Below are 21372 nucleotides of genomic sequence, written 5' to 3'. Positions count from 1 at the left end.
TCACTGTCCAATTTCCATAGCCTGATTCATGTCCTTGCCTGAAATAGAGTTATTTCCTCTTCTGCTGTGGCTTACTAAATATGGAGCATTGGTAGAAAATGGAACCATCAGTTCTCATTCTTTAGGAATAATCTCTCTACAAAACAACCACTTTTGTGCTGAGTAGAGGTGGGGGCTGGGGCTGAATGACTCAACAACTTCTTGCTTTCTCTTGGTAAAACGTAAGTGTTTTATGCTGACCCATTAGCTTGATGTATAGGCAGTTTAGAAACACCAAACTTGGCAGCAGTGTGAGTTCTCGATTGCTGTTGTGTTTGCAGCGTAGTCCATTCCCAAGGGACATTCATTAAACTTTCAAAGTCCTGTTTGTCAGAGAAGCTGGATTTTTACTAAGGCAACCCCAATTTTTAATGCTGGATTTCTGTATTTTTAAGCCTCTTGAACTCTGAAAAATGGTCTCTTAAGTGCAGCTGCTGTTAACGAGGCTACCTAGGTGGTTGTAGCAAAACAGCTGATTTTATTGATGCAAAAGGATTCTTTCAATCTGCCAAGCTTGGCTATTTCACTACATGTTATGCAGTTTTATTCAGATGCCCTTATATTGCTTTCTTCTGCTCCTTGCAGGCTTCCCTCTGGCTTAATTTTGGCCACTGTAAGAACAGCAGCCTAAAGGGAAAATTTAAATTGACCTGTGGAGAGCTTGGTGGCAGACATTTGTGTACTGTTTTATCCAAAGGGCTCAGAGCAGGTGATGGTATATGCTTAATTTTGTATTGCTACAGGGTGAGTTCACACATTCAGCACTGTGGTTAATGATAAGACAAAGGTGCCCTCCTGTGGTGAAGGAAGGGTATAAACCAGGGGTTTCAGGGACTAAAAACATTGCGATTTTACCACATGGGGGCGCTTTTATACACACCTTAAGAAGAATGGTGTGTAATGAATATGTACATTAATTTTGGACTATTAGGGATGGTAAAAGGTAAAAGTAAAGGACCCCTGGATGGTTTAGTCCAGTCAAAGGCAACTATGGGGTGCGGCACTCATCTCGCTTCAGGCCGAGGGAGCTGATGTTTGTCCACAGACAGCTTTCCGGGTCATTTGGCAAGCATGACTAAACTGCTTCTGGCACAATGGGACATCATGACGAGTGCCACCTAGGTACAGTACTCATTGTGTTAAATGCTCTCCATGGAGCAAATGAGGCAGAATTGGGGCTCTCTTCTTAAAATGTGAGGTTAGCTTAACATCTGTTCCAGAAAAAAAGGAAAGCATTGTTAAAGACAGAGTAACCAAGCATATACCAGAAGTAAGTCTTGCTGAAGCAGAACCAGTGTGGTTTCTGCAAGTGCAAGTTTTCTCTCATTTGCCTATTAGAGTTTTTTTAGAGTATCAACAAGCACTTAGATAGAAGTGATCCATTTGACATTATGTATTTGGACTTTCAAGAAGCTTTTGACAAAATCTCACTAAAGACTTCTGCGTAAGCTTAGAAGTCATGGAATAAAATGAGAGGTTCTTTTGTGGATGTGGTTAAGAAAAAGGAAGCAGAGAGTAGGAATAAATGTAAAGTTCTACCAATGGAAGGAAGTAGAAAGTAGAGTCCCCCAAGAAATGATTTTGGGATGTGCTAGTTTAACTTGTTCATGGATGATCTAGAGCAGGGTTTCCCAAACTTGGGTCTCCAGCTGTTTTTGGACTACATTTCCCATCAACCCTGACCACTGGTCCTGCTCGCTAGGGATGATGGGAGTTGTAGTCCAGCAACAGCTGGAGACACAAGTTTGGGAAACCGTGATCTAGAGTTGGGGTTGAATAGTGACGTAGTCAAGTTTGCTGATACCACATTTTTTCAGGGTGGTTAAAATCAAAAGGGATTGTGAGAAGCCCCAGAAAGATCCATCTAAACTGGGTGAATGGGCAGTAAAATGGCAGCGGTAGTGGTAGTCACTAGTGGACTAACCAGTAATAAGACCTGGGCGCATAGCGGTTAACTCTGATGAAGATAGCATGGTAGCAGTCATTAGGAAAGGGATTGAAAATAAAACTGCCAATATCATAATACCACTATCCAGATCTGCGATGTGATTACACTTAAAATACAGTGTATAGTTCTGGTTGCCTCACCTCAAAAGGATACTGTAGAGCTGGAAAAGGTTCAGAAAAGGGCAAGCAAAAGGACCAAGAGGCTGGAATGGTTACTGTGTGAGGAAAGGTTACAACATTTGGGGCTTTTTAGTTAGACAAAAGACAAGTAAGAGGTGACATGATAGAGGTGTTATAAAATTATGCATTGTTTGGAGAAAGTGAAGAGAGAGGGGATTTTGTCCCTCATAATACTTTCCCTCCAATTCGGGCCATCCAGTGAAGCTAAATGTTGGAAGACTCAGGATAGACAAAACAAAGCACTTATTCACTTATTCACTTCTCACAGTGCCGAGTTACACACAATAGGTAGTGATTGCTATCAAGTGCAAGGAGAGGATGCTGGACTAGATAGGTCTAGCCTGATCCAGCAGGGATGTCCTTATGTTTATGTTCTTAATATGTTTCCTTGCAGCTCAAAGCTGAGAAGGTTTAGCAACACCCTAGGCATTGAAATTGGGTGTCTTTAGGCAATGCACAGATGGTGGAATGCACTCATAGAAACACTTATGCTTTCATTTGCCTTTTTAGATTGAAAACAGAAACTTTGGGTTGCTTTTAATGATGAGGGAAATGGCTCCTGAAAGTGAAAAAATAACTAGTCATTAACACAAACAGAAACTTTTGCTTCCAAACCCCTCTTTGCTGGGGCAGGGGGTTACATGCCCTTACTAAGGCTCATTCACATGGTGCCAAACTGGGTTCTAGCATGATCTCTGAACTTTGCCTCTGAGTAATTGGCCATCTCCTTAGCTATGAGATCATTCTCCCATTGAAGAAATGTGTAGAAGCGAGCATGTGGATAGTATTTCATGCTTTCTCAATGCATTATAAGATTGACAGAAAGTTATCCCATGAAGCTTTTTAAATGGATGTAGAGTAGGAATGCAAGAAGCTGCCTTATGCCGTTTCAGAATATTCCATGTAGCTCAGTATTGTGTGCACCAGGGCTATGGAACTTCCAATTCAGAGGCCAAATGTGACCCCCCCAAGACCTCTCTAATGAGGTTTTGAGACTCTACCCAGCACATACCCCTTCCACAAGTCACACATCATATCAGACCTGCTCCACAGCTCCTCACGTGCTTTTGCTTGTTCCTGAACTGACGTAGTGCCTTTTAGATGCCTGGATGGAGAGATGTGTGCATAGGAGTGTGTAAAGAAACTTCTAACTGTTAGTAGCCTACTGTACAAAGGTAGGGCTCACGCCTGTTGCTTACCCCATTTTTGCCTTTAGCACCCCCCACCAATGGCATATGGCCCCCATAAGGTTGTCCATGGCAGAATGTGGTCCTTGGGCTAAGAAAAGGAGGTCATGACCCCTGGTCTACATGGACTGACATGCATCTCTCCATCCAGGCATGCAGGAGTCTTTCCCGGCCCTAACTGGAAATGCCAGGGGTTGAACTTGAGCCCTTTGGCATGCACCACATGTGTTCCACCTCTGAGCTGAGTGAAGCCCTTCACTTGTTGCTCTCTGTCTAAATTAGAGGGTTGGATAATACAGGAACACCATGGGATGTCTATATCTCTACCACATCCTTTTACTCATCTTCTCTACGCTTAGTGGTGTGGTCAGTTTTTGTATTGACCATATTGCATTGTGGTGAAGGTCTTTGGGGTCAGTCACAATCTGGGCCTGGAAGAAAGGTGTATTTTTATATTGAAACATTTTTCTATAGTGCCTTCCAATGCAACCCAAGGCAGCTTTGAACTATTCAAATCTCATCACAACCAGTGGATGTTCAAAAGCCAGAAACTAGATCTACAGCTGCTATGAATTAAAATGCACTAAATGTCTGACAGAATAGAATCCTAACAGTTCGTGTAAAAGACATCTAAGAAGGAGCCAGCCTAACTTCCTTAGGAATGAGTTCAACAATAGGGGTTCCATTACTTAAAAGACACAGTCATGTGCCTCCACCAATCATATCTCTTGCTGACGGAAAGTGAGCCTGAGAACATTGGCCATAATTCACAGGCAGATTTTAATGCAGGATGGTGTTGTGATTGGAGGAGAAGTCTGTCTGTAGTTAGGAGAAGGGGCAATCCCAGAGAGCAGACTGATTTTCTCTGATTTTCTTGTAAAGTGCTGGTAATTGGAAATTCATGACTGTACTCATTAAGAGTTTTCTGAAATTTAACTGATTCCCCTGGTCCACTGTAGAGCAGTGAGGAATACTGTAGAATAACATGGAAATTATTGAAGAATTTTATGCACTTTATTGTAGTATCTGCACAGTTTATTTCCTTTGACTAGAAGTAATGATAGCTAGCTGGCTAGATATAGACAGACAGACAGAATAACTAATTCCCATTTTATTGCATGCATCACAATGACTTCCCCCCTCTTTCATTTCTTTCTTTGCTAAGGAGCACTTCAGTGGACAAAAACTAGTCTTTTTTATTTTTCAATTTGAGAATATCTATGAGAGCAGCCATGGGAGTAAGTAATATGAGCACCACTCCTCCTCTGCCTTTTTTCTTGTGGGATTAGCTTCTCAGCAGCCAAGCGTGCAATCCTATGTAGACTTACCTGGGAGTGAGTAGTACTGAACTCAAGGGGGCTTACTTGAATAGACACATACTAGGTTGCACTTCAAGATTTCTGCCCTGAAGCTCAGTACTGTATGTCTATTGTGATTTGTTAGTCAGCAGCAGCAAAATGCATTCCTACATCCTTTCCTGCTGGATAAAAGATAAATTGTAAAAAATGATTTGTTTTGTTTTGTAAATGTTTAGTCTATCCCATTTCATCCCAAGGTTTGGGTTATGTAGCAGTAATTTTATGATTTATGAACAGATTAGAACAAATAAAAACTCCCAACCACACATTTCTTAGCCTCCAAAATCGGATAAATAGGATTTTAAAAAATGCTGCTGCTTTGGTCTCTTGTTCCTTATTTTTGTATCTTAACTACCTCAGTGCCTATCCATTTAGAAAATGGTTTTTAAGTCTGGATTTTTAAAGGAGCTAAATGGTGTTTGACATGTGCACTTATGAAAAGAAGCAAATGTTGCTTAATTCAGTTTTGATTTGTGTCAAGTGACTTACTAGCTTTTTCTTGGCAAAGAACTTGGGAGTGGGGCTGTGATACAGAACGCTGCTGTCTCTGACAGTTGCTTGGTGTGCTACTCTTCCCAGGCTCATTAACTCTGTCCACAGACAGCATAGTAGGAGCATCTCAACAGCATAGAACATCTCAAATTCTGTAAATCATTGCTTGACATCTCTTGCTGCTTTCCCCATATTCTGCTTTGTCCCTGGTGTGCAGAACCACAGCATAAAAATATGGCCAAACTAAAGATCCACATCTCTCTACATTATGAATATAAGGAACCCCCTGATTCAGGATTCTCAGTGGCTACGTATGCTTCGCAAGATGCAAGCAAGAAATGTTAATAGAATAAACAATCTTGATTATTTTTCTTAGCTTCTGGTTTAGAAACACCCCGACCCAGATGATCTTGGAAGATATTAATATCTTCCCTGGATTTTTCTAGCCTCACGTCAACAACATTTGTGGCTGTCCAGAATACAAGTTTGTGAGAACCTCTGGCAGTGCATAGTTTGCTCTGTAATGTTCATGTTGGTGTGTGCCAACATCTCTAGCCCAGTTTTCTGTTCAGTCTTCAAGCTGTACTTTGGGCTACAGTATAGCTAGCCTGTAATGAAATAATATTGTATAGTAACTGCTGGCCATGGGGAGAAGGGATTAAGGCCAAATGTAGTTTGATATTCTGGATCCTGGGAGAGTATCTTTGCAAGGTAAAACAGTGTCTGAATGCGTGCAAAGTAAGCAAGCCAAAGTCTTAGAAGGGAGAAAACCACTCTATTCTATCCTCTTTTGCTCCAAAGAGATGGCCCATTTGTGGGATCCTTGTTTCTTTTGCACCAAGCCTTGCAGAAATTAGTTTTAATGGAATTTCATATGTTTTCTTACTTCCTCAGTCTTGACGCCCCTCCCACATACACATACATGAAATTATTTGTTTGTGTATAATGTATCGAGTTCTTGCCCAAAGACTTAGAATTGTTTTTACAATAGTCTTTGTGTTGCATTTCTTTCTTTGCACCTTCCAGCCTCATCTACTGTGCCAAAATTAAATTGTGTTGTAATTTGGTTTTAATATCAGAGACATCTGTAACATTTAGTGCGCCTGGGTTTAGACTGCTATTTGAGCTTCTTTTGTGTTAAAAGAACTAGAACTTTGTATATGGAGCTTTACCTGGCCACAGACAAAGGAGAAGAAGCCTGCACCGTCTCACACCGTAGCAGGGCAAAGACTATTTCAGATGCAGACAACAACATTTTAAAATAAAAAGGCATTTTTATTTAAATGTAAGCCAAGAGGAAATCTACCCCCAGGTTACAATTATTATCATTACATGGATTAAAGCACTACCAAAATAGCTAGATGCTTCGTTCTCCCAAGCACACCTGCCCTTCTCAAGGAGAAAAAAGGCAGAGAGATGGTTCATTTACGCGCAGAGCGGAGTGGAGCTGGCTTGTTGTAATTATACTAGGTGCATGAATAATCTAATACATTCCTGAATTTGATTATTTACAGCTGCTTTTGGGCCATGGGTGGGTGGGGAGAAACAAAGTTAATTTTTAATGGCTATATTAAGTTATATAAAAAGGTACACTAACAAGGGCACTCTTCTTGTCTATCTAATCCAGTTATCTGAATTGGTCAGCCATAGGTTAATTGTGCATTTAAAAAACAAAACACAACATCAGCACTGTGTCTAGAATAGCATCCCTTTTAGCCCTGTCTGGGATCAAACTCCCCTCTGCTGTGATGACAGCAAAATAAATTATTTGCCCTTCTCAAGTCTAACCAAAGGATAATTTTCTGGCACTGATTTTTGCTGTGACAGTGATCCAAAAGCACAGGATGCCAGAGCTATTAGAATTTTATTGTAGATATGAAGAATTCAACCTGGGGAAAAGGTTCCTCGTTAAAAGCAAACCCAGAACAAGGTGCTTTTAAGGGGCAGGCAGTGTGTCTAGTAATACCAAGCAGTTTTGTTAAGCTGATACAAGCAGAAGACTGATTCTTACAGTTTCTGACACTTACGTGGCTGACTGCACATATCCAAAAGGGCGAGGTGGTCATCTGGAGCAGGGCTTGTGACCTCTGTAAAGGGAGCATTGATTCAGTTTTTAGCTATGCTAGGACTTGTTCCAAGAAGCCTAGCAGTAAGTTGAAAAGTGTGGGCTCGGGAACCTACTTTCCAAATTAATATTAGAAGCAGTAGCTGACTAAAGCAATTAAAAAGTAAGAAATGGCCCCTCTTTGGTCCAGCAAGGGCACTCTTTCTTCTCCAGAAATAAAAACAGGCTTGCTTATATAGCAAATGTTTATTCTCTGAAAGTCAAAGCCATTACACAATCTTGTATTCCACAGCAGTTTTCTAAAGGGAAATGGTACTCTCTGCTACAAGTTACTGTCTCTACTACTGAGCAGGCTGTAGTCATCTGGGATGTGTAAAGAGCATTCAGTTCTTTTTTGTCAACAGATGGTTGCTTCTGTTGTGCATAATAAATGGATTCTGGGATGGTCCGAGTAGAATGGTTAGAAGAAAAGCCTCCATCATCTTCTAGAGGAGATGAAGGAAATTAAGAATAAACCACAGTAGTCCATCCAAGGGAGATGAAGAGAATTCCTCTGTGCCTTTCAGTGAGGAGATGCTTTGTAAATATATATATTGTCTTTCCCCTCCCTCCCACAATGGGTATGGGGTTTGACCCACTTCCTTCCCCACCCCCACCTTGGCTGCATCCTTCCTGTGGATTGCTTCCTATCCATCTGCTGGTGTCTGTTCTCGTTCCTCATAGGACATGATGAGAGGATCTGAAAAGACTGAGCTGATTGATTCACTGTCCAGCTTAAGCTGTAAGAGTCTGGGGCTTTTAGCTTCTGGAAAGTCCTCGCTGACAGCCAACCTGACCTTGCCATTCTGGGCTTCCTTGATGGGCTCTAGGAAAACAACGTGCTTGTTTGTGCTGATCTTGCGATTTGGCCCATCTGTGGCTGGTGGGGTGGTACTAAGGATGGACGATTGGGCGCTGCAGTCTGGAGGGGGGCTTGCAGGCTTCTTGAAGCACTTGGAGCAGCGACATGGTGTGAGGTACAAGTACATGAGGACAAGTACCAGGGTAACAACACACCCTAAGAGGGTTGAGAGGCCGGTATTGAAAGACTCTGGTGGTTTGGGGTATTGAAATGTGATGTTGACTTCAAATGTCTGGTTGATCTGTTGGAACTCGTTGATGGCTATGCACACATAAACGCCGGAATGGGAAAGGGTACCCCTTCTGATCAATAGGCTTCCATTTCTGAAAGGTTGATGCGCCTGATTACTGTGCTCAGGGTACATGAATAATTCATGTCTAGGAGAGATCCATCTGTAGTTTGTGGCATTGTCATTATGGAGGCTCGTGTTGCAGTCTATTACCAAGGATTCTCCCACTTGGCAGAGGATTTGGGGAATGTCAAATTGGTTCCAGGAGCAATCTCCAATATACTTGTTGTAATTGAAGGTGTTGACTAAGGAACGTGGTACGTTGGGGAAAGCTTTGCAGGTGTGCTCCTCTACAAAATCCTCCGCAGAACTGAAACCACGGTGCTTCCATTCCTGGAGCATCAGATGAAGAGAACAGTCACATATCACAGGGTTGTTGTGAAGGTACAAGCCATTTTTTATGTACCCGGGCAAAGTTGCTATTACTTGAACAGGAATGCTGCTTAGGTTGTTAGCAGACAGATCCAGGGTCCTCAGGTACGGGTGTTCAAGTCTTTGAATGGACTCAAATGGAAATTTTCTTAGCCTGTTCCAACTCAGGTAGACTTTTTGCAATCTGATTAACTTGACAAAAGCATTTTGATCGACTTGTACAATCTTGTTGTTGTATAGCAAGAGCTCCTCCAACTTCACAAGGCCATCAAAGTAGTACTTCTCCACAGTGCTCAGGTAGTTGGAAGACATGTCCAGGTGTAAAATGTAAGTGGCATTGTGGAACACTTGCCGGGTGATACTGTGGATCTTGTTGTGGCTGATCCTGAGGGTCTGGAGACGTGGTAAGGCAGCCAGCCAGTGGTCATTAAGCTGAGTAATGTTATTGTAGCTGAGGTCCAAGGTAGTGGCTGTGGGAAGCAGGGTGCTGGGGACCTGTTCAAGATCCTTCTTGGCACAACTCATGAGATCAGCAGTACAAATGCAAACTTCGGGACATCTTCTGAGAGTACAATTGTTTAAGGTGCTGACTTGAATGCACAGGACAAAGAAAACTAACAGCTTTCCAAGCAGTTTCCAAATAAATAAAGCCAAGGTCAGTACATTCATCATGTAACAGTGGAGCTCACCCTGGTTTGTCACGAGCATGGAACTAAGTTCTCAAAGTCAAATTCACACTGAGTATAATCCTGTCGCAAGACACTGATGTGTGAATGGGCAACAGTAGAATGAATCGGTAAAATCAGATGGTGCCTAGAGACTCTGAATTATGCTCCTGAAAATATTGTGTTGTCTCACTCAGAATAAACAAGCATTTAAGCAATATGCTGTAATCAAAGGCAGGCATGTAACTGCTGCTCTGCATGCCTCTCTTGGTAGTTGTAGAAACCAGCAGGAGTCTGTGTGCAGGTATTGCCTAAAATAATTTCAAAAGCAAGGTATGTCTATATAGATCCTCTTGAGCTCTGATTCAAAAGTCTTGAACATGTTTACAGGATTTGCCTCTACAGTGTCCCTCTCCAAGTAACCCAACCTTGCATCTATTTGAGGCTGCTCCTTCAGTAACATTGGTCCAGGGAGAGGCTGGATCCATTTTTATTTTATTTTTTTGCTTTGCCGAGTCAAGTGTCCTTAGATCCCAAAGTTTCCATTAGTGGATCCTTATCTTGAGGCTAAGCAACTCCAGTACAGGTTCATCATAAAAGGGCCAATATGAGCCCATTTCTTCACCTCTGTAATCTCAAATAGAAATGCCAAAGAAAGCAGCTCTTACCCGGAGATCTTCCTTTCTGGGTTATATTGAGCAGCATCACTCTTTCCTGCCGGTTGTTTCATCTTTCAGCTGACAGCACTGTATGGAAACACTTTCACCTTCTTCTGCTCCTATTTACAAGCTGCCTGTGAACACTGAAGGGTAAGCTTTGCGGACCAAGAAGAAATCCTATTGGTTTGTGTAATAGGGAGTGGTGATAAGAAGAGAGGGGAAGGGGAGGACCAGTAGTGAAGTTTTTTTTTCCTGAATGGCATGTAGTTTCTTTGTTGTGCCATGTGAGGGCAGAAAAATCCTCCACAGCTATCCTTGGACTGGGCATCAGAGTGGCACATGAGAGCTGCAGCAATTTGTGCCAGCAGCACTATTACAAAGGGAGATAAAGAAGCAAGCTTAGTAAAAGGAGGGGGTGGGTCTCGCGAAGCAGCCCAAGCTCCTCTGCTGTTTACAGTTTCTCAATGCAAGTCTTTGCAATTTTGTAATCTTTGGATCTTGGTTGAAATTTTTTTTAGGGGTAGGAATGGAAGAATAGATCACACTGTAGCACCAAAGGACCACAACCAAGATTGTGACCCTATTGTTCTGGATAGTTTGCCCCCCAAGAGTTAGTCATTTTTGCCTATCTAGAACTTCACACGTTATATTTATGATACCTGTGATCATAGTTTCTTTGTGACCTTCATGACAACTTCTGTCTTAACTAAAAATATAGCTAAAAAAAACCTTATGTCAGCATCACAAACTCAGTGTATGGACACTGAAAGCTTGTATTTTAATACCCAAAGCACAGCATACTCTATAAATACACATTCATACTAGAATATAGATTTTGGCTGAAACTTAGGAGAACCTTCTGAATTGTAATAGCCATTCAGCAATGGAACAGACTAACGAAGGTGGAGGTAACTAAGCAGAGACTGGTTAGTTACCGGTATCTGCCAGAGATGCATATACAGTGGTACCTCGGTTTATGAACACAATTGGTTCCAGAAGTCTGTTCATAAACTGAAGCGTTCATAAACTGAAGCGAACTTTCCCATTGAAAGTAATGGAAAGTGGATTAATCCGTTCCAGACGGTCCGCAGAGTAACCGTTCATAAACTGAAGGGAACTTTCCCATTGAAAGTAATGGAAAGTGGATTAATCCGTTCCAGACGGGTCCGCGGAGTACTTAAACTGAAGCGTTCATAAACTGAAACATGGGTGTAATTGGTTCCGGAAGTCTGTTCATAAACTGAAGCGTTCATAAACTGAAGCGAACTTTCCCATTAAAAGTAATGGAAAGTGAATTAATCCGTTCCGGATGGGTCTGCGGTGTTCATAAACCGAAAATTCATAAACCGAGGTGTTCATAAACCGAGGTTCCACTGTATTGTATCGACCAGTGGAGTGCCCTTCCAACCAGCAACAGCTGCTGAGGCTGTGAAAGCAGCTTCCTAGCAGCAGCATTGCTACTGCTTCCCAGAACAGGGCAGGGCAGTGGCAAGCTTGGGACTCTTGGTCCCAGTTAGCAGCAGTGCTGCCTCTGTTAGGAGGCTGTGTCCACCCTGCCAGCCAACTTCAGCTCCCAACTCCTTGATTCTATGAAAGCAAATTGAGTTTGAGGCTTCTGTTTTCATTGCGACCGGTGTGTTTGAGTCTTTCAGCCTTTTGAAGTTAACAAGTGACTCCCCTGCCACAGTTCTGAAATTTTCCTCACTGTGGTCCTCCTCAGGATATGGTGTCCTCAGGGAAGGCTTATGGCTGGAGGCAGTGACATCCTTTCTGTTGCTATGCCAGATTATCACCTCGCTCTGTTCCTCCAACCTTCATCCTTTGTTGTTACCTTGGCTTTAATGAATTCGTACAAGCAGTGTACAACCTCATTATCCTTGCAGTATGCTTCTGTAGTGGTATACAACCACACTTTCTGTCACTGTCAAATTCCTGATAGCAGTAGAGTGTTCGGCTTTGAATTCGATCAATGCTATCTTTACACTTTGGGGTGAAGTCATGCATTATAATTTGCCTGGCTATACTAGATCAAACAGACCTGTTCCATGCCATCACATGTCCTTTTTTCAGTTTATCTCATTTTTCAGTTTTTCTGCATAAGGAAACTGTTCATAGAATCATAGATTTGGAAGGGACCCCTGAGGAAGGGTGATCTAGTCCTACCCCCTGCAATGCAGGACTATGCAACTGTACTGTAGGGGAATCAAACCTACAGCCTTGGTGTTATCAGCACTATGCTCTAACGTCTAACCAACTGAGCTATACAGCAAATCATTGTCCTTGAGCAGATGTGCAGAACCTTTGCCCCCCCAGATGTTGCTGAACTACAACTTGTACCATCCCTGGCCATGCTTGTTGAGGATGATGGGAGTTGTAGTTCAGCAATATCTGGGAGGCCAAAGATTCCTCACACCTAGGGTTGCCATATTTCAAAAAGTGAAAAACCGGGCACAACGGTTGAGCAACATTTAAAATGCCAGCATTACAAAAAGTTGACTCTCCATTCAGATTTTGCCCCTTCTCTTCAATTTCATTTTCTGTGTGTGCTGATGCAATTATTATTGGCTGCTTATTGTGTGGATGATCTTGCTAAGGTGTTAGCTGTAGTGTTGTTCCTGTGGAGGAAGCAAATGTGTGGGAGAGAGAGGGAGAATGAGAAAATTCTCAAGGGCAGATGCATAGATTTCAGAAGCCAGATCAAACTCCTTACAACCATTGCCTTTTTTTAGTCTGTGCTGTATTTCAGTATCTAATTGGTGAGGCACAAGTTTTCCTCCCTTCATCCCCATTTACATATTTGACATTTGTTGAGGCTTTTATACTTTTGATATTGATTTACTTGACCATCTTGGATTTTTATCACTTCATGGTCATGGTCACCTGTGGCTGGACCAATAGTGTGACCTCAACTTACATCCTTTGAACTGGAGGCTGCATTGGTGCCATCAGCCATCAGGTGAGACTGTTGGGCTGGAGAGAGGTCCAGCTGCAACAAGCGATCTCTGATCAAAGCAGAGGCAGAGGTGACTGAGATTTGTCCAGTACCGGTAATTCCAACTCTGTAGAAACACGGATTGCTCTCCTCAGTGGTCAGAGGGCAAGAGAGACTACATGCCATTTGCTTACCCTTTGACCCTAAACAAATGCTAAAAGTTGACCAGGCATGTTGGTAGAATAATTGCTGGGGCAGAGAGAGCAGCAGCTGGAGGGCAATTTCCTGGGAGATCCAGGCTGCTTTATTTGAGGAAAGTGAAAATCAAAGTAGAATAATTGGTTTCCATTAGTACAGCAAATGACTAATTTGGCTGCAGCAGCTGCAGGATGTAGTGGGTGCTTAACCCTCTATTTTACAAGTTGCAAGGGAGATGTTTTGGGAAAAATATTTGCCAGATGCTTCCCTATGTAAAGTTGCTTGCATGTTTTTGTACAGCTGCCTATAAATGTGCAGAGATCCCTAATGTGTGAGAGCCAAAAAATGAAAGATGTAGCATCCAATTCTTGTGAAGTAAGAACCCTGAGGAAACAGTGCATTCATTCATAACCACTACATATGCTAAAGGAACCATGTTTTAAAGGTAGTTCTAAATGCATGTGGTGGACTACCTTTGAGTGCACTACTCTAGCTTGTATATGGGGTTGCCATTTAATGGCCAGTATTTTTCCACTCTCAGCAAGATTCAGTAGCGACTGCTACATTTTTATAAGATCTAGTGATAAGTTCAGGGTGTGTGAGATAATTGCCTTTTCATTGTTAAAAAAGCAGATATTTTCTTGGTAACTTTCCATGGTTACATTTTCCTGTTAATGTACTATTGGTTGTTAGACTTGCCTTGAACTGTGCTCCTGACAAATTACTGAACGGCAGTGTTTCTCAGGGCTCCGATTTAGGCCTGATGTAATCTGCATTTGAAATCTAAGAAATATGTTACCTTAGCTTTTGTTTTGCAACCCACAATGTAAATGACTTTGAGCTGTCTTGCTCATCTTTGCTGTTGGAACAATAGGACTGTACTGACACACCTCTTAAAGGTGACAAGTTTTCTTGAAGGTCAAGGTCTGAAAAGGGAAAGGAAGTGGACTTTGCAGCCAAGAGAGATGGCTTCTTAGGAGTTAATGGTGCAGGCTTCTTTGTCATTTCTGCAATCCCATCCAATAGAAATTAGGCTGGCACTCTGACACTTCTACAAGACTCCCTTTTCCCTCTTAACTTCAGAGTTGTCCCTAATCCCACTGATCATATGACTCAAGCAGCATATTAAGGCAGTGTAGTCTTATTCCAGAAGTGAGGAATCTTTTTCAGCCTGTGGGCCACATTCCTTTCTGGAAAACCTTCTGAAGGCCACATGCCAGCAATGGGTAGGAATGGGGCAAAAATGGACAGAGCAATGAATGTGTTTGTGCCCTTTTTACAGTAGGCTACTTTCTACACACACACACAACCCTCTCTGTCCTCCATCCAGACAAGTTAAGAGGCATTATTCCAGCTAGGCAAAAACACTCTGAGTGAGGGGGTAGCCTGGGGAGAATTCTGTTCTATGCCATTGGTCTTCAACTCATGAGCCACAACTGACAGAAGGTGGATCACGCCAATGGTAACTAAGACACAGGCTGCAAATGGATTTTAAAAGGGGGTTCCCCATTCTTCAGGTTGAAATGAAAGGCCTCTCCTGGATCTGAAAAAGGAAAGGCTACTCTGGACAGATGACACTTTTCATGAAAATGTTGAATGAAAGAGATTGATAAGGTAAATTAGGGCTGCCATACATGGATTTTCCCAGACATTACTGGGATTTCAAAGGCGGGCTTGATGTCTGGGGGGAAATTATGAAAGGAGGTGCTTTGTCCTGGATCTTCGGCAAGTCAATCAAAACAAAAACAACTCAACTTTCGGGGTGTCCTGGTTTTTACTTTTTGAAATATGGCAATCCTAATGTAACTTCCATAGACAGGGTTAGCTCAAATTTCCTAATGTTTAATTTAAAAACAACAACAGAGCCTTTCTGTAATTTAAATAGTCCTCTGGTGATAAAGTGTTTTTCTTCCTGAAAACCTTGTAAATATATGTAAAAATTAATCTCTGGCCCCACTTGCAATCTTTTTCCTTTAAGCAAATATTAAGTGTTCTGTTTCTCCTTTGTCCATCTCTTTCTTGAATTGTGATTCCAGAGTGTGCGCATATGCCCTGAAGTGAGCTGTAAATGAATTGATTTATCCTCTCTGATCTTGAAGTGGTGTATTTTCCAGGGAAGGGAAGGGAAAGTGTTGTTGGGGCCCAGTGTCAAACATACTTCTCCACAAAATGGATGATGCAAAGCAGCAAAACTTTTACAAGAACTGAGCTGTCCGTAATCCTTTATCTATATACCCAACAGTATGTGAAGTCAGACCTGATTAGGCCCATGAGCTTTATATTCTCCATGTAGTTGATGAAGTAGGCTTGAATGTTGAGATCATTGGGCTAAAATCATCATCTGAGATGATGCAGATTTAAGCATTTATTTTATTAAAGAAAATGAACAAAAATATCCAGTTCTCTCTGCGAGCAAGTGGGTATTCACATGATTGAATTTTCCTTTGTTCATGAAAAAAATATCCCTTCACCTAGAAAACTAGCATGTCAGGAAGAAGGCCTCTGGTCTGGTCTTCTCTCTGGCATGCTCATTTTCTATGTGTAGGGGAGCATCCCACCATGTGAGCCTCCAAATGCACTGTGAACTGGTACAAGTGAGACACATGTTTACCACTTCAATGAGAGCTAGGTCACTGCTATGTGGCAGGCTGAGCATGAAGAGTAATTCAATTAATATCAAATTAGTTTTAGCCATCAGGAAGTGATCTGTGGGTTGTAATTCCATCAGGCCTAACATGCTTAAATTGAACTTTCCTCTCACAATTTTTTTCAAGGTATGCAAAGCTTTTCAGTCACAGCAGCTGGAGAAGACAACACACAACCCATTAGCAAAACACAACGGGACCATTAAAGCATCAGATGTTTTCTGGAACGATATAAAATTCCTCAGTAGAAATAGTCAAAATTCAACACAAAACATTGGGTTAGATCAACCATCCATTTCTTTGAGGTCTTAGCAATTGCCTGTGTCTGGATTTTCACTTTGGTATTGTATCATACATGTTGCTTCATCCAGCAGTAGACATGCCACATACAGTCTTTTACAGGACCACTTTGTTTTTGCTGATGTCCCTATAACAAACACAAGTCCTGAATTCTCTCCTAGAGAAGGTCACCTGAAGCCCCTTTATTCACGGCACGTGCAGCCTCCTTTCCAGGTGAGCAGTCTCCCCATCTCACTGCAGAGTCCTCAGGACAGTTATGGCACCATTGTGTGCCAATGAAACAGGAGGCCTGTCTTTGAAACAGTTCAGTTCAAAGTGCTCTGGCTGCTCCCCCTGATACTGGTAAGAGACTTGTGTATGTCTTCAAATGAGTGGTGTTTTGGCAGCACCCTGACTGTGTTAATTCCTTTCTTGGCATGGGAAGGGTCTTCCTCACTTTATGAGTAGGAAAGCTAATAGTGATCTGAAGCAATTCGGTCCCCTGCTTCTCTACACCCAAGTGCTGCATTGCTGAGCAATCTGGATCATTCTGCCCTTGACAAAGCACTCACAAAGGCCCTTTCTGAATGTTGACTTAGTCTTCCTTGGAGGAAAGGGGTGCCAGACAGCAGTAGTCCCCGCTGGCAGCTTTGCACAGCCATAAAGTTAAGTGTACAGTAGAAACAAATGCATGTTCCTTGGAAATGCACTGGCTGCATCCCAGGAAGCAGGCTCACTGCTTGTTACAAGGATGGAAAGTGCTGCTTTGTATCTGTAACCAATCCCTGTATTCTGATATGGTCCAACAGTGACCCACAGAGCAGGCTGCGCAACCAGCAGCCCCAGGTCCACATAGGACAAGGAGGGAGGAAAATGGGGGAAGAGGGAGATATGGATTAAAAGAGAGTGAAACAAGGGAGTAGCAGTGAGAGAGACAAGAGTGTGAACTGCTCCAAAAGTACATCAGCACAGGGTCCCGTAAACTCGTTTCAAATCAGTGGTCTTCAGGAAATAATGTGACTTTAATTCTGCTACAGTATATGGTATGTTGAGGGTAGGAAGGGCCCAGTGTGTTTCTCTGTACAGTGCTAACGCAGTTCATGCTTTCACATTATCACAATATCTCCAAGAGTTTATACTGGATTACCAGGAAATGCTGTCCATTCTGCTTCTGGTTGCCATGTGCTTAGCACTGAATCGTACACATTCACTGAAAATGGAGGGCAGGAGAAAGGCAGAGCCAGGACTGTTGCTGCATATCTGAAATCTGGGCATTGAGTGGGGCACCAGAAAAGGGTATTGTACAATTGTATGCAAATAGACAATTGAGATGACAAGGACCCCTGCATGGTCGAGGTGTCCTCACATAAAGTGCCTTTCCATGTACATACATAGGTGTGCTTTTGCAGAATCCCACTCAGTGTGCAAGTGTCAGAGGTATAGCAACATCAGGGGCAGGGCTAGGAGAACACAGCACTGTCCCCCTTTATGTGTCATGGAGGCACACATGAGGAGGGCAATTGTGCCTTCTGATTTTAATCTTTTGAGATTCCACTTTATGTTCTCACATTTCTCTCTTATGAGGTTGGTAGCTGTTGTAATAGTTCTGTGCAGGCTGTATAATACTTCCCATAAATTTCATCTCCTCAGTTCTTTGTACTATTGGCCTGCATGTCTTGTTGTGACTGCTTCGTTTGCTGATTGTGGGAGCATTGTAGCCTTATAGTAATGAGACATATCTTCTAATGCTTTGTGATGAACAAAGCTTGGCTTTCAGTTAGGGGACATGAAAAATTGAGCTTTTTAACAAGTAATTTTTATTAAATTCTTATTGTAATAATATAAATCTATAATAACAAGAAGACCAACAAAGAACAAAAAAAGCTAATAACAAGAAATTAATCTTGTGAGTGTGTGTTTATGTAAAAAACTGGCAGAAACATAACATAACTCCTGTTGCAAATGATATGTTCCATCATGAACATATCATTTCGTGTTCCATCATGAAATTTGAAGGTTTAAGTATTCTGTAAGATTTCTTAATCCAAAAATTGTGTTCACCTGTTAAGACAGTTCTTGCCATATTAAATCTTCTTTGAATGGAAAGAGTAGGAGGAAGTAATTAAAAGTTCTGAATGGTCATTTTGATAAAAGATTATATTATTAAGCTGCAATTCTACACGTATTTGGTAAGTGGTAAGTCAAAATGGCTGCAAGAGTGTAGCAGAAACCCCAACTAATTAGTGAGACATAATACATCACAGCTGATCCAGGGTAAGTAAGGTGTCATAGTCATTACTTTAAATTCATAATTAGTAGTCAGTGTAGATAAGAGCTCTCTTGAATCATTACAGCAACTGGACTCTCAACATGATCAGGTGTTTATGGCAACAGGATGATAACAAATGTGGTGAGGGGGGTTATTCTTTCGTTTGTTTTTATGTACGGTATTTTTGTGTTTTTATGCTGTAAAGCATCCTGTGATCCTTTGATGAAGGGTGATGTATGAATTAAATAAATTTTTAAAAATCATTTTTCGGACTGATGTAGAAGGAGAGGGTTGTTGTTTTTTTAATGGTGGAATTTAGAAAGTATAACTTTAAATGCCTGAGAATTCATTTTTAATTATTTTGCTCCTTCAGGACAGCCGCGCTCTCTCCTCTCACCTGTGCTTGTTTATAAACAGACAACCTGGCATCAGCATGAAAATAAATATACATAATTTTGTATTTACTGGTTGTCCTAATCATCTCCCTCACAACAGAGGTAGTGGGAGGAATTTCTGCTTTTCTGATAGAACAATCTCCCTCCCCCCCCACTGTTATGGGGGTTCTTCTGATCCCTCCCCCAAGCCAGTTTGGGGGTGCATGCTGGAAAGAGAACCAGCCTTTGCTTAGGCTTCCACTAGTAGGACCTATTTGTTGAACCCGACCCAACAAATGGCTTAAAGAGGTGCTTAAATTGTATGGAGGATCTGCTTCCTAGTCAAGACAATTCATGGTGACAGTTCCTCCCCCATTCTTGTTCTTCCAGGCTGCGGCATATAGCAAATGCAGTGTGTCAGTCAATCTAGTTGCTAAACAGCTGCCTCTTGCTCTTGAGTTGAATATCAATCAAATGAAGAATGCAATTTCTGCTGTTCAAGACCTATTTAATTTGCCAGGATGATGTTGCTTTTGGGAGACATTTGCCCTCTGATTGTGTGCAACTTGTACACCAAGGTGGCCGGAAAATTTGGTGATCGTTAAGCTGTGCTGCGTGTCTTTACAAAAGCCGTTGGCTTCTGAGGGACCAGCCTCTGTAATTAAGCAGTCCCCATTTTATGAAGCCTCATCAACCTAGAAAAATAGCTCATACGATGTTAAGTCAGGTGGACCTGTCAAGAAGTTCTACATTTTGAGACCATTGCTATGCTAGGCCACCCGTGAGCAACGGGAGCAGCCTGTGATGGCCTCAGGGCAGTAGGTCTGACAACAATATTAATGAAGCAATATTGCTCTAAAGGCCAGAGAGTGTGTCCTTTACTCCTAGAGGTGCCAGTTCTCATGAACACAAACATGGCCGTGTCACACAGGGATTGCTGAGAGCAGCGAGGTGTGCTGCCACTCCAAGACAAGGCCTTCATAAAGCATGTCTGTCTGTCTTTCCAGGGCTGAGCGGGCAACAGCTGTGCTGCTGGCAGATCCCTGTTTCCAGCTCCGTTCTATTCAGTACTTGTTGGGGAACACGGAGCCTCTAATCCTGGGGATGGCATCAGCTTCTGCTGACAAGAAACATTTCTCCCTGCAGAGCTGTAAGTATCTCCCCTGATCTGCTGTGCTTGAACATACACCATGAGTCACTTGCTCCTGCCTGGCTACTTGTTGCCTCCCACTTTGCCATTTGGGCATAGCTGCCAAGTTTTCGCTTTTCTCGCGAGGAAGCCTATTCAGCATAAGAGAAAATCCCTGTAAAAAAGGGATAACTTGGCAGCTATGCATTTGGGTAACTCCTAGGTGCCTTTTGTAGAAAAGGTGGTCACTGAGATCTCTGCTACAGAGCCTGACCACTGGTCCTGTTAGCTAGGGATCATGGGAGTTGTAGTCCCAAAACATCTGGTGGGCCGAGTTTGCCTATGCCTACTGTAAACCTCTGTCTTGTCCTTCTACCTTGTTGTGTGTCTCCTCCCTCCTTGCCTGTCCCTGCTGTTCAAAGATGCCTTGTGTATTTGAGGCCACCAGATATATTTGCCCTGTAGCAACACCATGGCAATAACTCCCCGTTTTCCTCTTCCTGTGCCTCTGCTCTCCAACAGCAACAGCAATAACTTTTTCATCCTGTTTCCACAGGCATATGGTTGCCTACTCTGAAAATAGGATGCTGAATTAGATGAGCCCATGGGCCTGATTCAGCAGGGCCCTTCTTACATTTCCTAAGAAGGATCAGCTAAGAATTCAGACAAAAGAATAGGTTTAAAAAGGGGGGAGTGTATATACATATATGTAAGCTCATTAGCCTCTCTTCTAAGAAATATTCAAAGCTGCTTTTCCATAAAGCCATATAGAAAAATAAAGCCACACTTTAATAATAATAATAATAATAATAATAATAATAATTTATTATTTATACCCCGCCCATCTGGCTGGGTTTCCCCAGCCACTCTGGGCGGCTTCCAACAGAAAATAAAACACTTTAAAACGCATCTGCTATAAAATAACAACACAATAAAACAAGATAAGACAAAGTCACAAATTGGGTGGTGTGAGCTGACTGTAGCTCCGTGCATAGAGCAGGTGCAGGGTATCCTTGAGGGAGTTTAGCAAAGCAATGTGGACTTGTGAGATGCCCAGTGGTAGGGCACAGGATTTGCATGCAAGGAGGTCCCAGGTTCAGCCTTCTTACATTTCCAGGTAAAAGGATCAGTGTTGCCCAAGACACCCTAGAGCTGCTGCCAGTTAGAATAGTAAACTATATGAGGCTGGATTGACTCAAGGGCCTGCCTCAATAGAAGGCAGATTCCTGCATCAACAATGCCAGCAACAGATGCAGCTTATTCTTCAGCTGCTCAGGCCTACTGTCCTGTGGCACAACAGAGCAGCACATGGCACTGCTTACGTTTCCCCGGAGGGACCAGTCGTGGCTGTGTAGAGTACCCACACTGTGCCTCCTCCCCACTGTGTGTGTG

The 21372-nt window shown here is 42.4% G+C and overlaps 2 protein-coding genes across 7 annotated transcripts in view; one reads left to right on the top strand and one right to left on the bottom strand.

The window, feature by feature from the left end:
- The window catches only part of RNF123 (ring finger protein 123), an 88462-nt gene that overhangs the window by 58828 nt on the left and 8262 nt on the right, over positions 1 to 21372 (top strand). For all 6 annotated transcript variants that reach the window (XM_088663182.1, XM_088663177.1, XM_088663178.1 and 3 more), the window contains one exon: positions 19859 to 20001. In XM_088663182.1, the coding sequence (XP_088519308.1) occupies positions 19859 to 20001 (143 nt within the window). The remainder of the gene's footprint in view (positions 1 to 19858; positions 20002 to 21372) is intronic.
- Positions 6468 to 10856, bottom strand: AMIGO3 (adhesion molecule with Ig like domain 3). Its single transcript, XM_035105946.3, has one exon. It carries the CDS (start codon positions 9536 to 9538, stop codon positions 7955 to 7957), a length of 1584 nt encoding a protein of 527 aa, XP_034961837.3. The 5' UTR covers positions 9539 to 10856; the 3' UTR covers positions 6468 to 7954.

The sequence above is a fragment of the Zootoca vivipara genome, chromosome 2 (assembly GCF_965207765.1).
Source record: "Zootoca vivipara chromosome 2, rZooViv2.hap1.1, whole genome shotgun sequence".
In the NCBI taxonomy this organism is placed as follows: Eukaryota; Metazoa; Chordata; class Lepidosauria; order Squamata; family Lacertidae; genus Zootoca; species Zootoca vivipara.
Note: the sequence above shows the minus strand (reverse complement) of the source record. Positions and strands in the feature narration are given on the sequence as shown.